Genomic DNA, 15,675 nt, shown 5'->3' with positions numbered 1-15,675 from the left:
AAAATCTGAAAAACGTATATATGGGAGCTATATCTAATTCTGAACCGATTCCGAGCTAACTTCTCAGATAATGTGGTAGTCGTCAAGGAAAACGTTGTGCAATGCGCTTGCAGTGGCTCTTGGGGTAAAAATCTGGCGATATACATATATGACAGCTATATCTAAATCTGAACCGATTTCCATGAAATTCACCAGTAATATTGAGAGTCAAGAGAAAATCCCTCCTGCCGAATTTCGACAAAATCGGTTAACAAAAGACCATTTTATTGCAATATAACTGCAAATCGGACGAACATATATATGGGAGCTATATCTAAATCTGAAGCGATTTCGAGCAAACTCCTCAGATACTGTGGCTGTCGTAGAGGACAGCGTTTTGCAAAATTTTTGCAAGATTGATCAATAAATGCACTTGCTGTGACTCTAGAAGTTAAAATCGGGCGACATATATATATATGAGAGCTATATCTAAATCTGAACCGATTTCCATGAAATTCATCAGTAATGTTGAGACTCGTAAAAAAATCCTTTCTGCCAAATTACGGGAGAATCGGTTGAGAAATGACGATTTTATTGCATTATTACTGCAAATCGGACGAACATATATATGGGAGCTATATCCAGATCTGAACCGATTTTTTTCCAATTTCAATAGGCTTCGTCTCTTGGCCGATAAACATGCCTGTACCAAATTTAAAGACGATCGGATGAAAACTGCGACCTGTACTTAGTACACATATTAACATGGATAGACAGACAGACGGACATTGCTATATCGAATCAGAAAGTGATTTTGAGTCGATCGGTATACTTATCAATGGGTCTATCTCTCTTCCTTTTGCGTGTTACAAACAATTTCACGAAATTACAATACCCTGTACCACAGTAGTGGTGTAGGGTATAAATGGGGCTTGTAATGACTCAAGAAGTCAAATCGGGAGATCGGTTTATGTGGGACCTATATCAGGTTATAGTCCGATTCTAACCTTGCGGCGCAGTTGTTGGAATTGCGGCTTGTAAGGGCTCAAGAAATCAAATCGGAAGATCAGTTTATATGGGAGCTATATCTTAAGCTGAACCGTTATGCTCCATTTGAAATCCTACATCAATATTAAGTATCTGTGCGAAATTTCTAGAGACTAGCTTTACGTGATTTCGACAGACTGACTGACGGACATGACTAAATCGACTCAGAACGTCGAAACAATCAAGAATATAAAAACTTTATGGAGTCTTAGACAAATATTTCGAGTTGTTACAAACGGAATGACCAGATTAGTATACCCCCTTCCTTTGGCGGTGGGTACAATAAAACAAAGAGATATCTCTCTAATGTACGCTACTAATTCAGAACATTTTGTTTGATGTCGCAGCAACACTTTTTCATCAATATTTTATCAATAATCAATATTCAATATCAATATTTTAGCAGATTTTGTAGTTCGAACAGCAGATTTTATCTGTTAGAATAGCAGACCGAAATATTGGGTGAATCAACAGTCTAATGTTAGATAAAATAGCAGTCATGTCTACTTAACCATTTTCAGCAGACAAAAACTGTATTTTAGGCTAACATATTTGCTATCTTGAGTAACAAATTTCGTTGAGTGTAGCAATAGGACTGTTGTTTACTAAAAGATATGAAATTACTTGTAGTAAAACATAATTTTGTAGAGAAAAGTGAGCAACCTACATGGAGATACAACCATTATCTCTCGGTAGTTTAAACCGAAAAGTCACCTCAGATCGATTTAAGAAGTTTTTACTTTTGTTTGAAAAAAACAAGCATTAATTTAAAATGGATGATCCCACATTGTACTTAGAAGCTCATGAGTTACAAAGAAACGACGCTGAAAACTTTTATCAGGAATTTGCATCAAAAATTCAATGGCGTACAGATGGCTTGGATACACTCATTGATGTGGGTTCAGGTCCAGGAGATATAACCGCAGATATTATATATCCCCTTATGCCAGTCAACTTTCAGCGACTGGTATTCTCCGACATTAAACCCAGTATGGTGAAATATTGCAAACAGAAGTATACCCATCTGGAAAAAAGTGAATTTCGGGTTTTGAATATTGAAACCAGTGATGATCTTCCAAGCGATTTAGAAGGAAAATTTAATCATGTTACATCCAACTACTGCTTGCAGCTTGTCCCCAATTTAGGGTATGGTATTCATCGAGTAACACACAAAATTTTAAAGAGAATATTACATCAAATTTACAATTTCCTATCTCCCCAAAAGGCAAGCTTTTCGTAATATCTATAAACTTTTGCGTCCCGAAGGTGGTGATATTTTAATCAATACTGCACCTTATGTGGCCGTCTTTGAGGGTTACACCAGTCTCAGTAAGCAAGATAAATGGTCTGCCTATTTGTATGGCATGGAAGAATACACCTCTTCGCTACAAAATGATGATAACCCTCGACAACACATGCTGGACTTGTTGGCGGACGTTGGTTTTACTGATTGTTTTGTCGAAACTAGGGAGCGTGATTATAAATACACCTGGGATGCATTCAAAAGTGAGTTGACACTGGTGGCTTGTTCAAGCGGAAGAATTATATTCACTTTGTGTTGTAGAAAATATGCGTGCCATATCTCCTTATATACATCGCATTCCCGTGACTAAAAAAGATGAGTTTATGAATGATTACGCTGAGGCAATGGCTAATTTGGAATGGGAGTATAGTTTATATAACAAATCTGATCGGACGATTCGCATGCCCTACAAGCAAATGGTGATATATGCCAGAAAGTCACCAAAGTGAGTTTGCAAATGCAAATTAGCCCATGAGCATCCCCTTAGGGGACAGGGGCAAACTTCTCACATGTCTGTTAGTTTTTGCTATTGAAATAATAAAAAAATTCTTTTATACCTAAGTATATGAAATCATTTGAATGTATAATTTATCTTAAGATATGTTGCCAATTAGGCAAGAGATATTGGGAAATCACTCACTCAACTAAATGTGTAATTCAAAATACCAAACATTTTTGTTAAAACAATAATTTTTGTTTGCTGAAAATGGGAAAGCAGGCATTACTGCTGATTCAGCAAACATGCTGTTTAAGCAAACATTCTCTTCTACCATTTTAACTAACAAAATCTGCTGTTTTAAATGCAAAAATCTGCTGAAAACATTGAAGACGTATTACTGCTGAACTGACGAGAAAGCTTTTGGCTTTTGGTTTATTCTATGCTAATAATAGCATAGAATAAACGCACCACTATAGGATAGGGGGTATATTCATTCTGTTTGCAACACATCGAAATATCAAATTCTAAGACTATTTAACGATGTCCGGGTGTCTGTCCGTTCGTCTGTTGTAATCACTCTACAGCCTTCAAAAATTATGATATTGAGTTGAAATTTGGCACTAATGTGTCTTTTTGATGCACGCTGGTTAAGGTATTGAACGGGCCAAATCGGACCATATTTGGATATAGCTGCTATACAGACCGATCTGCCAGTAAAGGGTTTAAAGCCCATAAATGCTTTATTTTTTACCCGATTTCGCTGAAATTTGAAACGGTGAGTAGTTTTAGGCCTCCCGATATCAGGCTCAAATATAGTTCAGATCGGACCGATCTGACTTTAAAGGGTCTGCAGCCCATGAAAGCTTTATTTATTACCCGATTTCGCTTAAATTTTAAACAGTGGGTCATTTGAAACCTCCCGGCATCTTACCCATATATGGTTCAGATCGGACTATATTTATATCTAAATAGCTGCCATATTGAGCGATCTGCCGATTAAAGGTCCAATATCAATAAATACTTTTTTTTTACCCGATTGCGCTGAAATTTTAAACGGTGAGTTGTTCTGAGCCTCCTGATATCCGACCTTAATATGGCTCAGATAGGACTAAATTAAGATATAGCTGTCTATAGACCGATCTGCCGGTAAAGGATCTAATGCCCATAAATGCTTTATTTATTACCCGATTTCGCTGAAATTTAAAACAGTGGGTTCCCGACATCTGACCTAAATATGGTTCAGATCGGACTGTATTTAGATATAACTGCCATATAGACCGATCTGCCGATAAGGGGCTGAAGCCTATAAAAGCTTTATCTATTACCCGATTTCGCAGAAATTTGAAACAGTGAGTTGTTTTGAGCCTTCTGATATCGGACCTAAATATGGTTTAGATCGAACTAGATTTAGATATAGCTGCCATACAGACCGATCTGTCGATAAAGGGTTAAATGCCAAAAAATGCTTTATTTTTTTCCCGATTTCGCTAAAATTTTAAATAGTGGGTTATTTTAAGCCTCCTGACATCTGACCTAAATATGGTTCAGATCGGACTATATTTATATATAGCTGCCATATAGATCGATCTGCCGTTCAAGGGTCTGTAACCCATAAAGGATACATTTATTACCCAATTTTGCTGAAATTTTAATCAGTCAATTGTTTTAAGCCACCTGCCATGTGACCCAAATATAGTAAATATCGGAATGTATTTAGATAAAGCTACCATATAGACCGATATGCCGATTAAGGGTCTGAGTCAGATCTGACTATATAGATATAGCTTTTATATAGGCCGATCTTCCAATTTAGGGTCTTAATCCCATAAAAAGTAGATTTCTTGTCTGAAAATGTTACTTGCATATGAGTTCTCGGTACCTGAATAAAATATGATCGAAACCAGCCACTATCAGGTTATAACTGTGGATATAAAGGGTGATTTTTTTGAGGTTAGGATTTTCATGCATTAGTATTTGACAGATCACGTGGGATTTCAGACATGGTGTCAAAGAGAAAGATGCTCAGTATGCTTTGACATTTCATCATGAATAGACTTACTAACGAGCAACGCTTGCAAATCATTGAATTTTATTACCAAAATCAGTGTTCGGTTCGAAATGTGTTCATTCACCGTAACGTTGCGTCCAACAGCATCTTTGAAAAAATACGGTCCAATGATTCCACCAGCGTACAAACCACACCAAACAGTGCATTTTTCGGGATGCATGGGCAGTTCTTGAACGGCTTCTGGTTGCTCTTCACTCCAAATGCGGCAATTTTGCTTATTTACGTAGCCATTCAACCAGAAATGAGCCTCATCGCTGAACAAAATTTGTCAAAATTTGAACACATTTCGAACCGAACACTGATTTTGGTAATAAAATTCAATGATTTGCAAGCGTTGCTCGTTAGTAAGTCTATTCATGATGAAATGTCAAAGCATACTGAGCATCTTTCTCTTTGACACCATGTCTGAAATCCCACGTGATCTGTCAAATACTAATGCATGAAAATCCTAACCTCAAAAAAATCACCCTTTAGTAGTGGAGTTATAATAAAATAGGATGATTATTATTATATTCTTGTTTAATTTGGTCCAGATCGGTCCAGATTTGGTTATAGGTGCCACATAGAACGATCTCCCGATTTAAAGTCATGGCCCTATAAAAAGCGCATTTATTATCCGATTTCGTTGAAATTTGACGCAGTGACTTATGTAAGGCTTTTCGAAATCTATGTCCTGTATGGTTCAGATTATGTCTGCCTATTGCGGCCGATCATGTGTTTTCGATTACTTAAGACATGCTTCCGAAAGGGAGACATGCTTCCGAAAGGGACCATGCGCGACCATGGGAAATTATGCTGGAAGAGAAGAATCTTATTTGTGAAATATTACAGAAAGACATTATCTGGGCAATAGAGGATGGCTGTCGATCATATGACATGACTGTCGATGCTAAATTATATGAAAAAACAAGTAAGGTCGGACCAAAGTCGGTCGATGGCGACCTTTTGATACCCTACACCTACACAGGCAGACCGAAATAGCTAAATGGAATCAAAAAGTGGTTCTGTGGCGATCAGTATACTTAACAATGAGTCGATATCTCTTCTTTCTTTGGTGGTGAAGGTAATGTAGGTAACAGTGGTAATGAATATGGAATGTAAATTGCCTTCATTTCTGAATGGAATGTTCATGGGCATATTTGCAATTGCAGACATCTACGGAGACAAAAATTTTCATTGGTCTACTGGTCAACATCGTAATGCTGGTACTATGATTGTTTTTCACAGTTGAAAACACTTGTGTTTCGCATAATGAAATCACCAAGTTTTCTTTTCTTCAAATCCTATTACCTTAAAAGTAATAACGAAAAAATTTCACGAAAAGCTTACATAGTTCCAATCACTAGTCATGAAACTTCCTTAAATCTACCTGTGTCCACATTTATTCCCTTATTGGACTATGTTGCATTAACTGCAACATTCACTGGAACACATATGCGCATTTGTAAATAACTCATTTATGAAACTACTTTAACCTTCGCTGTTCCAAAAATTTGTATGTATGTTGTAGTCCAAACCCACCCTAGTGGGTCAACTACATACTTTGGAGGAAACAGCCATATATAACCTAAAATTCCCTACTAGTGGCACGAGAAAATGAAACAGATAGCTAAATAAAACATTGGTCCAAGGATTTCACATCTTTATAAAGTTCTGTAATAAAGGGTAACTGCCCCAAAATCACCAACACATTGATGGGGACACATTAGTCATCCCTCTAGTACAATTATTGTATTATGTCTATACTATTAAATTTGCGAGGGCTGCTAAACACATTTCTGACCAAATAATGCAAATGCAAATTTTTGTCACCAGAAATAGTTTTTTTTTTTAATTTTTAAGTATTTTCAAACCAATTGTCTAAGCTCTTTTTCCACTCCGTTTGAGACACCTCCAAAACATGGTTGATGAACGCTCCAACAGCATTCTCCGGCGACGAATATCATTGAACACGCATTTTTAGCTTAATTTGGGGGAATAAAAAGAAGTTTTGGGTGCCAAGTCCGGGCTGTGCAGCAGATGACCCATCAATTAGACGCTTCGGTCGGCCAAAAAGGAGCTGGTATAATTCGATGTCTGAGAACTCGCATTGTCATGGTGAACAATGATTCGTATTCCTGCTGTTTGTTTTTTGAGTTTCTCCCAAGACTTCAGACAATAAAATTGTGATGTACCACTCAGAATTGAATGTCCTTGCTCAAGCGGAACGGCTGCCACATGAGCATTTGCTTCGAAGTGCTTCTTCCACGAATAGGTTTGGTTTAAGTGGCAGTCTGCCATCATACTCACTTAGACGTTTTTATCCATTGTGATACCACAGAAACAGAAGAAGGAAGATGCCTTCTAGTTCCTAACGTTGAACCATCCAGATTGCTTTAAAAAGCCCAATAACTTGCGAATGTTCACATCCGCTTAATCAGACAGGTTTTCAAAGAAATGAGAGTCTAAAGTGTAACTCCTTCTGACTGCTAGTGCTACACACACACACATAAGACATTCTATATCTTCTTCTTCGATGTCCTTCGATGTCCACTATCTAATTGGAAAACATATCAGCATGTTTTCCGATTAGACAGTGACCTGTCATGACGGACACAATGACTGAGACATATTTCCTAACCAGTGATAGCAAAGCGGAAAACCTCCTCAAGTCTAAATTAGGCCACATAGTTTTGGAATGCTCATAGCCCCCTCTTTGTGACCATCTATCATTCGTTGTCCTTCGGGCCTGGTCCTGAAAACTTTCTTCCACGAATATCTTTCATTGGATTTGGCTCGTCTTCGAAGATCCACACGGTTGGTTGCAGTTTATATACATACACTTTATTATATACATAAAGGGTGATTTTTTAAGAGCTATAGAAGTTTTTCAAAAAACATAAAATTCAGAAAAACTATAAAATCTTTATTTGCATCAATAGTACGGTCCATATAATTTAATGTTTGAAGATTATTACATACAATTGTTGACCATGACAGCGCCTCAAATGACCCATCCGCTTAGTCCGATTTTGGCATACTTTTTCCAACATTTCGGCCCGTCTTGTTGAAACCACAGTTCATGGAAATCAAGCTCATGCATTTTGGGCAAAACCAGATTGATATCATCGCACGATAGCGCTCACCATTCACAGGTACGTCACGATTCGCATCATCTTTGCAGAAGTACGTTCCAATGATGTCACCAGCCCATAAACCGCCACAAATTGTGACTTTTTCTGGATGCATTGGTAGCTCTTGCAATAATAATAGACCAAACTGAAGATATTTGCCAGTGAAACAAAACACGAAACGTGCGTTAGCTATTTAACCAGTGTCACCATAAAGGTAATAGCAAAAAATTTCCCTTTTTATACACTTTGTAGGATTATTCATTACTTCAAGGTTTTATAAACGGAGTGACCAGATTAGTACACCCCCACTTTGTGGTGATATGGGGTATGAAACTATAGACACAGATGTATTTTAGACCTACAATAAAACAAATGCTCATTTATTTTGAACACGCAGTTAAAAGTAAACATTTTCAAATATTTCATACTAGAATCAAAAGTCAATAAAACACTTGTACACTCATAGAAAAGAGTATGACGATAATAGCAAACAATGTTTGCTGGTTTGTAGTACTTTAGTTTGCTGCTATTGTAGTAGTTCTTCTGCGGCTAAAGCAAAATGTTTGCAATTTCAGACCAGCAGGCAGGCTGATAAAAAGTCTGTCGTTTGCTTAAAATGTCTGCTGCTCAGTTTAGACGTTACGAGAAGAGCAAACTAAAACAAAATAGAATAATACAAGTAAGAGTAAGAGTGAGCTAAGCTAGGCCGGGCCGAATCTTATGGATGGTATCTGTCGAGTTCTTTACGCAGTATCTCTTTTAAGGCAAACAAAGAATAAGGTCGGAGGAGGAGAAGCTATATCAAGTTATAGTCCGATTCGGGGCTCAAGACGTAAAATCGGGAGATCGGTTTATATGGGAGCTGTATGATGCTATAGATCGATTCAGCCCATATTGCACAAGTATGTTGAAGGCCAATGGGAGAAGCCGTTGTACAAAATTTGTGCCAAATCGGATAAGAATTGCGCCTTCTAAAAGCACAAGAAATCAAGATCCCAAATCAGTTGATTTGGCAGCTTATCAGGTTATGAACCGATTTGAACCATACTAAGCACAGCTGTTGGAAGTGATATCAAAACACTAAGTGCAAAATTGCGCCCTCTATAGGCTCAAAAAGTCAATACCCAAGATCTGTTCATATGGCGGCTATATCAAAACATGGACCGATTTGGCCCATTTGCAATCCCAACCGACCTCTGCTAATAAGAAGAAGGCTATCTTTACTCCTTTAAAAGTTACAGGACGTATGGACGGACAACTCGTATCCATTTTTAAACTGTAATAACTACGATTGACAAATGACAACATTATTGCAAATTAACCGAAATCGGAAGAACATATTTATGTGATCTAATTCTGAACAGATATTGACCATCGCGCTTGGACCATACTTAGTAAAGTTGTTGGAAGTTATAACGAAACACGTCATGCCAAATATCAGCCAAATCGGATGGAAATTGCGTCCTCTAGAGGCTCAAGAAGTAAAATAGGGAGATCAGTTTATATGGGAACTGTATCAGGCTATAGACCGAATTAGATTATATTCGACACGTATGTTGAAGGCTATAAGAGAAGCCGTTATACAGCCAAATCGGATAATAATTACGCCCTCTAGAGGCTCAAGAAGTCAAGATCCCAGATAGGTTTAAACGACAGCTATATCAGGTTATGAACCGATTTAAACCATACTTAGTCAAATAGGATAAAAATTGTGCCCTCTAGCGGCTCAAGAAGTCAATATCCCAAATCGGTTTATATGGCAGCTTTATCAAAACGTTTACCGATATAGCCCATTTACAATCCCAACCGACTTACACTAATAAGAAATATTTCTGCAAAATTTCAAGTTTACTAGCTAGCTTTACTCCTTCGAAAGTTGGGGTGCTTTCGAATGACAGACGGACAAGGCAAGATCGACTTAAAATGTCATTTCGATCAAGAATATATATACTCTGTGGAGTCTTAGACGAACATTTCGAGGAGTTACAAGGAGAATGACGAACTTTGTATACCTCCATCCTATGGTGGAGGGTATAATAAGTATGTGTGCAATTTCAAGCGCTTAGCTTTGATGCAAAACAATGTTGCTATTTTCCATCTTAATGACAAAAGTAATTGAACAACGATTAAAGGAAAAACTTTTCACTACTTTAAACAATTTGCCATTTCATAACCTATAATCTTTATCACATTTATGCAAATTACTGTTATTTATTATTTCTGTGTAAGTTTAAAGTTTCCAGAAAATATGTATATACTCAAAAAAAAGTGAACTCCAAACGAATGAAAATTGAACTAAATGGTAGTAAAATTCATCATGATTTGGCGCTAAAGATTTTTTGCCACGTTTGGTATACACAACTCCTTATTTTTATACCCACCACCGAAGGATGTGGGTATATTCGTTTTATCATTGCAACACATCGAAATATCCATTTCCGACCCTATAAAGTATATATATATCCTTGATCAGCATAAAAATCTAAGACGATCTAGACATGTCCGTCCGTCTGTCTTTTGAAATCACGCTACAAATTGCAAATTTTGCCAATGAACATTCCACTAAGGAACAGGGGCAAACTTCTCACATATCAATGAGTGCAATCCAATTCAAGTTTAAGCTCAATGATAAGGGGCCTCCTTTTTATAGCCGAGTCCGAACGGCGTGACGCAGTGCGACACCTCTTTGGAGAGAAGTTTTACATGGCATAGTACCTCACAAATGTTGCCAGCATTAGAAGGGGAAAGCCGCCGCTGAAAATTGTTTCTGGTGGTCTCGCCAAGATTCGAACCCAGGCGTTCAGCGTCATAGGCGGACATGCTAACCTCTGCGCTACGGTGAAATCACGCTACAGTCTTCAAAAATAGAGATGTTGAGCTGAAACTTTGCACAGATTCTTTTTTTGTCGATAAGCAGGTTAAGTTCGAAGTTGGGCTATATCGAACTATATCTTGATATAGCCCCTATATAGACCGATCCTCCGATTTAGGGTCTTAGGCCCATAAAAGACGCATTTATTGTCCGATGTCGCCGAAATTTGGGACAGTGAGTTAAGTTAGGCCCTTCGACATTCTTCGTCAATTAGGCTCAGATCGGTCTAGATTTGAATATAGCTGCCATATATTGCCAATAGATCGATCCTCCGATTTAGGGTCTTAGGTTAATATAAGCCACATTTTTTATCCGATTTTGCTGAAATTTGGGACAGTGAGTTGTGTTAGGCCCTTCGACATACTTCGTCAATTTGGTTCAGATCGGTCCAGATTTGGATATAGCTGCCATATTGACCGATCCTCCGATTTAGGGTCTTAGGTCCATAAAAGCCACATTTATTATCCGATTTTGCTGAAATTTGGGACATTGAGTTGTGATAGGCCGCTTGACATACTTCTGCATTATGGCACAGATTGGTCCAGATTTGGATATATCGCCATATATACCTCACTCTCGGTTTTAGGGCCATAAAAAGCGCATTTATTGTCCGATGTCGCCGCAATTTAGGACAGTGAGTTGTGTTAGGCCCTTCGACAACCTTCTTCAATTTCACTCAGATTGGTCCAGATTTGCATATAGCTGCCATATAGACCGATCTCTCGATTTAATGGTTAAGGCCAGAAAAGGCGCATTTATTGTCCGATGTTGCTGAAATTTGGGTCAGAGAGTTATTTTAAGCGCCTCCACATATTTCTGCAATTTGGTCTAGATCGATCAAGATTTGCATATAGCTGTCATATAGACCGATATCTCAATTTAAAGTCTTGGCCCCAAAAAAGTCGCATTTATAATTCGATTTGACTAAAATTTGACACATTGACATATGTTAGGCTTTTTGAAATCCATGTTGTATATGTTTCAGATTGGTTTATTTTTAGATATAGCTACTAAACAGACCAAATTTGTTATACACAATTGAACAATGACTTGTACTTATTAGTATTCGATCCAAATCGGATCATATTTCGATATAACTGCTATTGGACATAAGGTATGCAATTTTCACCGGATTTTAATGAAAGGTGGTCTACATATATACCAGAGGTAAACAATGTTCAAGGTATCCAAAGTTCTGTTTAAAATTTTCGAGAAGTTGGAAAATCTGAACTCTATAACAGTATGTTTTGAAAATAATAATAAGAAAAATTGTTATACGTTTAACACCGATTTCAAACAAATTTGTCGTATGGTAACCCTTAAATTATTATAACCTCCACCATAAGACTGGTGTATACTAATTTCGACTTTTCGTGTGTAACACCTCGAAATAATCGTCTAAGGCCCATAAACTATATAAATCTTGATCGTCATGACATTTTAAGTCGATCTAGCCATATCCGTCCGTCTGTTTGTCGAAAGTACGCTCACTTCCGAAGTAAAGCTAGGCGCTTGAAATTTTGCACAAATAATTCTTATCAGTGTAGGCCGTTTGGGATTGTAAATAGGCCATATAGGTCCATGTTTTGATATAGCTGCTGTATAAACCGATCTTGGATCTTGACTTCTTGAGCCACTAGAGGGTGCACTTCTTTTCCGATTTGACTGAAATTTCGCATGAAGTGTTTTGTTACGACTTTCAGCATCTGTGCTAAGCACGGTTCAAATCGATCCATATCTTGATATAGCTGCCATAGAAACCGATCTTACATCTTGACTTCTTCAGCCACTAGAGGGCGCAATTATAATCCGATTTGGCTGAAATTTTGAGCAAAGTGTTATGTTTTGTCTCGCAAAAAATACACTCTGATTTAAATTTAAGCGAAATCGGGTAATAAATAAAGCTTTTATTGGTTTCAGACCCTCAATTGGCAGATTGGTCTTTACGACAGCTATATCTAAATATAGCCCGATCTGAATAACATTTGGGTTGTATATCGGAAGGCTTAAAACAACTTACTGTGTCAAATTACAGCGGAATCGGGTAATAAATAAAGCATGTATGGGCTTGAGACCCTTAATTGTCAGATGTGTCTACATGGCAGATGTATCTAAATATAGCCCGATCAGAACTATATTTGAGTCGAATGTCGGAAGGCTTAGAACTAAGTCGGGTAATAAATGCAACTTTTATGGGCATCAGCCCATTAATCGGCAATACTGTCTATATATCAGCTATATCCATATATGGTATAATCTGAACCCAATTCGAGTAGGATATCGGGAGACTTAAAGCAACTAACTGTTTCATATTGTATTTCGGCAAAATCGGGTGATAATTGCAGCTTTTGTGGGCTTCAGACCCATAATCGTCAGATTGGTTTATATTGCAGCTATATGCAAATATGGTCCGATCTGAACCATATTTGAGTCGGATGGCGGGAGGCTTAAAACAACCCACTGTTTAAAATTTCAGCGAAATCGGTTAATAAATGCAGCTTTTAGGGGCTTCAGACCCTTAATCGGCAGATCGATCTATATGGCACATATATCCAAATACGGTCTAATGTGAGCCATATTTGAGCAGGATGTGGGGAGGCTAAGCAACTTAATGTTTCAAATTTCAGTAAAATCGGTAATAAATGCAGTTTTTGTGGGCTTTAGGCCCTTAACCGGTAGATCGATTTATATGGCAGCTATATCTAAATATAGTCCGATCCGAACCATATTTTGGTGGGATGTTAGGAGGCTTACAATAAATCAATGTTTCAAATGTCAATTAAATTGGATAATAAAAAAAATCTTTTATGGGCTTTAGTTCCTTTGTCAGCAGATTGGTCTATATGGCAGCAATATCCTTAACCTGCGTCAAGCAAAAAGACGTATCTGTGGCAAATTTTAGCTCAATATCTCAATTTTTGAAGGCTGTAGAGTAATTACAACAGACGGGCAGGTAGATGGACAGACAGACGGACGGAGGACGGACTGAAACACGGACATCTTTAAATCGCCTTAAAATTTTACGACGATCCGAAATATATATACTTTGTTGGGTCGGAAATGAACATTTCGATGTGTTGCAAACGGAATATTTAAATAAATATACTCCATATACTATGGTGATGAGAACGAGGTTGCCTTTTAAATTTCGGGATTATGGGACAAAAAACAGATATTAATCAGTCGAAAGTCGCTTTATTGTTTTCCAAAACATTCCACGTTTGAACCAATTGTCGAAGTACTTTGCCACTCTGATTGAGGTATCTCCGAAACATGCATTCTGAATGCAGCAACCGCTTCTTCAGGTGTCGAAAAACGTTGACCTCTCATTTTAGTTTTTACGTATGCCAATAAAAAGAAGTCATTCGGTGCCAAGACAATACTATACGGCGGATGACTCATTAAATCGATGTTTTGAGTGCTCAAAAATGCAATTGTTTGAGCCGATGTGTGAGAGCTCGCATTGTCGCGGTGAAGAGTGATCCATCTTCGGCGGTTGGTTTTCATGATTACTTCGAAGACAACTGGCAAACAAATGATTGTATACCACTCGAAATCGACTATCTTGTGTTCTTCTAGTAGTACAATTGCGACATGTCCAGTTTTTTCGAAAAACAGGCGATCATTTGCTTGGAAGTGCTTCGTGCGCGAGCAACTTTTGTTGGATTTGGCTCATATTGAAACACTCTTACAGTCGACTGCTGTTTACTTTCGGGTTCATACGCGTAAATCCACGATTCATCATCCGTCACAAAGTCATAGACATATTACGAAGCGATCGCATTTTGGAGCATTACTATCGACCAATCGACACGAGCCTTTTTTTTGAATGTATGCTGATCCCACTAATACCTAAGGTTGTCTCAATCTCACGATAGATCACATGACGATCTTGCAATATCAGTTGGCGCACAGCATCAATGGTTTTTGGAACAACAATTTATTTTGGACGACCTTCACGAATTTCGTCTTGGAGTGAACTACGACCTCGGTTGAATTCATCATACCATTGATAAAAACTGGTCCTTGATGGAGCTTTATCGCCAAAAATTTAATTATATTCAACGATGCACTGTTGTTGAGTTAATCCACGTCGAAAGTCGTCCAAAATATCCGCACGAAAATGTTCACGATTTAATTTCATCTTTTGGGCGTGAACTATCTTAAGTTACTGTAAACAACACAAATATCGCTCGTATGTCAAAACGTTCTGAGTACGTATAACTTCAAAAATGTCAAGGGTTGCAACGCAAGGGTTGTCCAATCTCGAAATATAAAAGGGAACTCTCGTGCATGAATGTTTTGGGCAGATATGCAACTATATGCATTTAAAGTAACATTTGCTAAAATATGTACAAACAAATCAATGACATTTTAATCTACTGCTCTTGATTCGTAAAAATATTTATTTTTGCCTTCGTATTTAGACGAACGACAACGAAGATACATTTGCATAGATTTCCGAACCCTAGTTAAAAATGTTCAATATTTTAGCAGATTTTTGTTGCTGAAACAGCATATTTTGTTAGTTAAAATAGCTGACCAAAATGTTTGACATGTTAACAAGCTTAGGTTGGTTAAAACAGCAGTCATATCTGGTTTACCATTTTCATAAGACAAAAACTATTTTCAATAACAAATTTCGTTGAGTGTAGGAATAGTACCAATGTTTACTGCGCAAAACATATATGAGTTAGTAGTTGCAGCACAATATAATTTTGTAGAAGAAAGCGAGCAACCTACCTGCAGACACAGACACTAACTCTTTGCAGTTTAAACCGAAAAGTCACCTCAGATCGATATAAGTAGCTTTTACATTTCTTTGAAAAAAAAAAAACCAAATATTATTTTAAT

At 37.5% G+C, this 15,675-nt stretch overlaps 1 protein-coding gene across 1 annotated transcript; it reads left to right on the top strand.

Annotated features, from left to right (window-relative positions):
• The first annotated feature begins 1,798 nt into the window (after positions 1-1,798).
• LOC106092537 (juvenile hormone acid O-methyltransferase-like) lies at positions 1,799-2,977 on the top strand. The gene is made up of 4 exons (XM_059365432.1): positions 1,799-2,172; positions 2,252-2,532; positions 2,591-2,774; positions 2,944-2,977. Exons 1-4 carry the CDS (start codon positions 1,799-1,801, stop codon positions 2,975-2,977), a joined length of 873 nt encoding a protein of 290 aa, XP_059221415.1.
• The last annotated feature ends 12,698 nt before the right edge of the window (positions 2,978-15,675 follow it).

This window comes from Stomoxys calcitrans, chromosome 3 (genome assembly GCF_963082655.1).
Source record: "Stomoxys calcitrans chromosome 3, idStoCalc2.1, whole genome shotgun sequence".
In the NCBI taxonomy this organism is placed as follows: domain Eukaryota; kingdom Metazoa; phylum Arthropoda; class Insecta; order Diptera; family Muscidae; genus Stomoxys; species Stomoxys calcitrans.
Note: the sequence above shows the minus strand (reverse complement) of the source record. Positions and strands in the feature narration are given on the sequence as shown.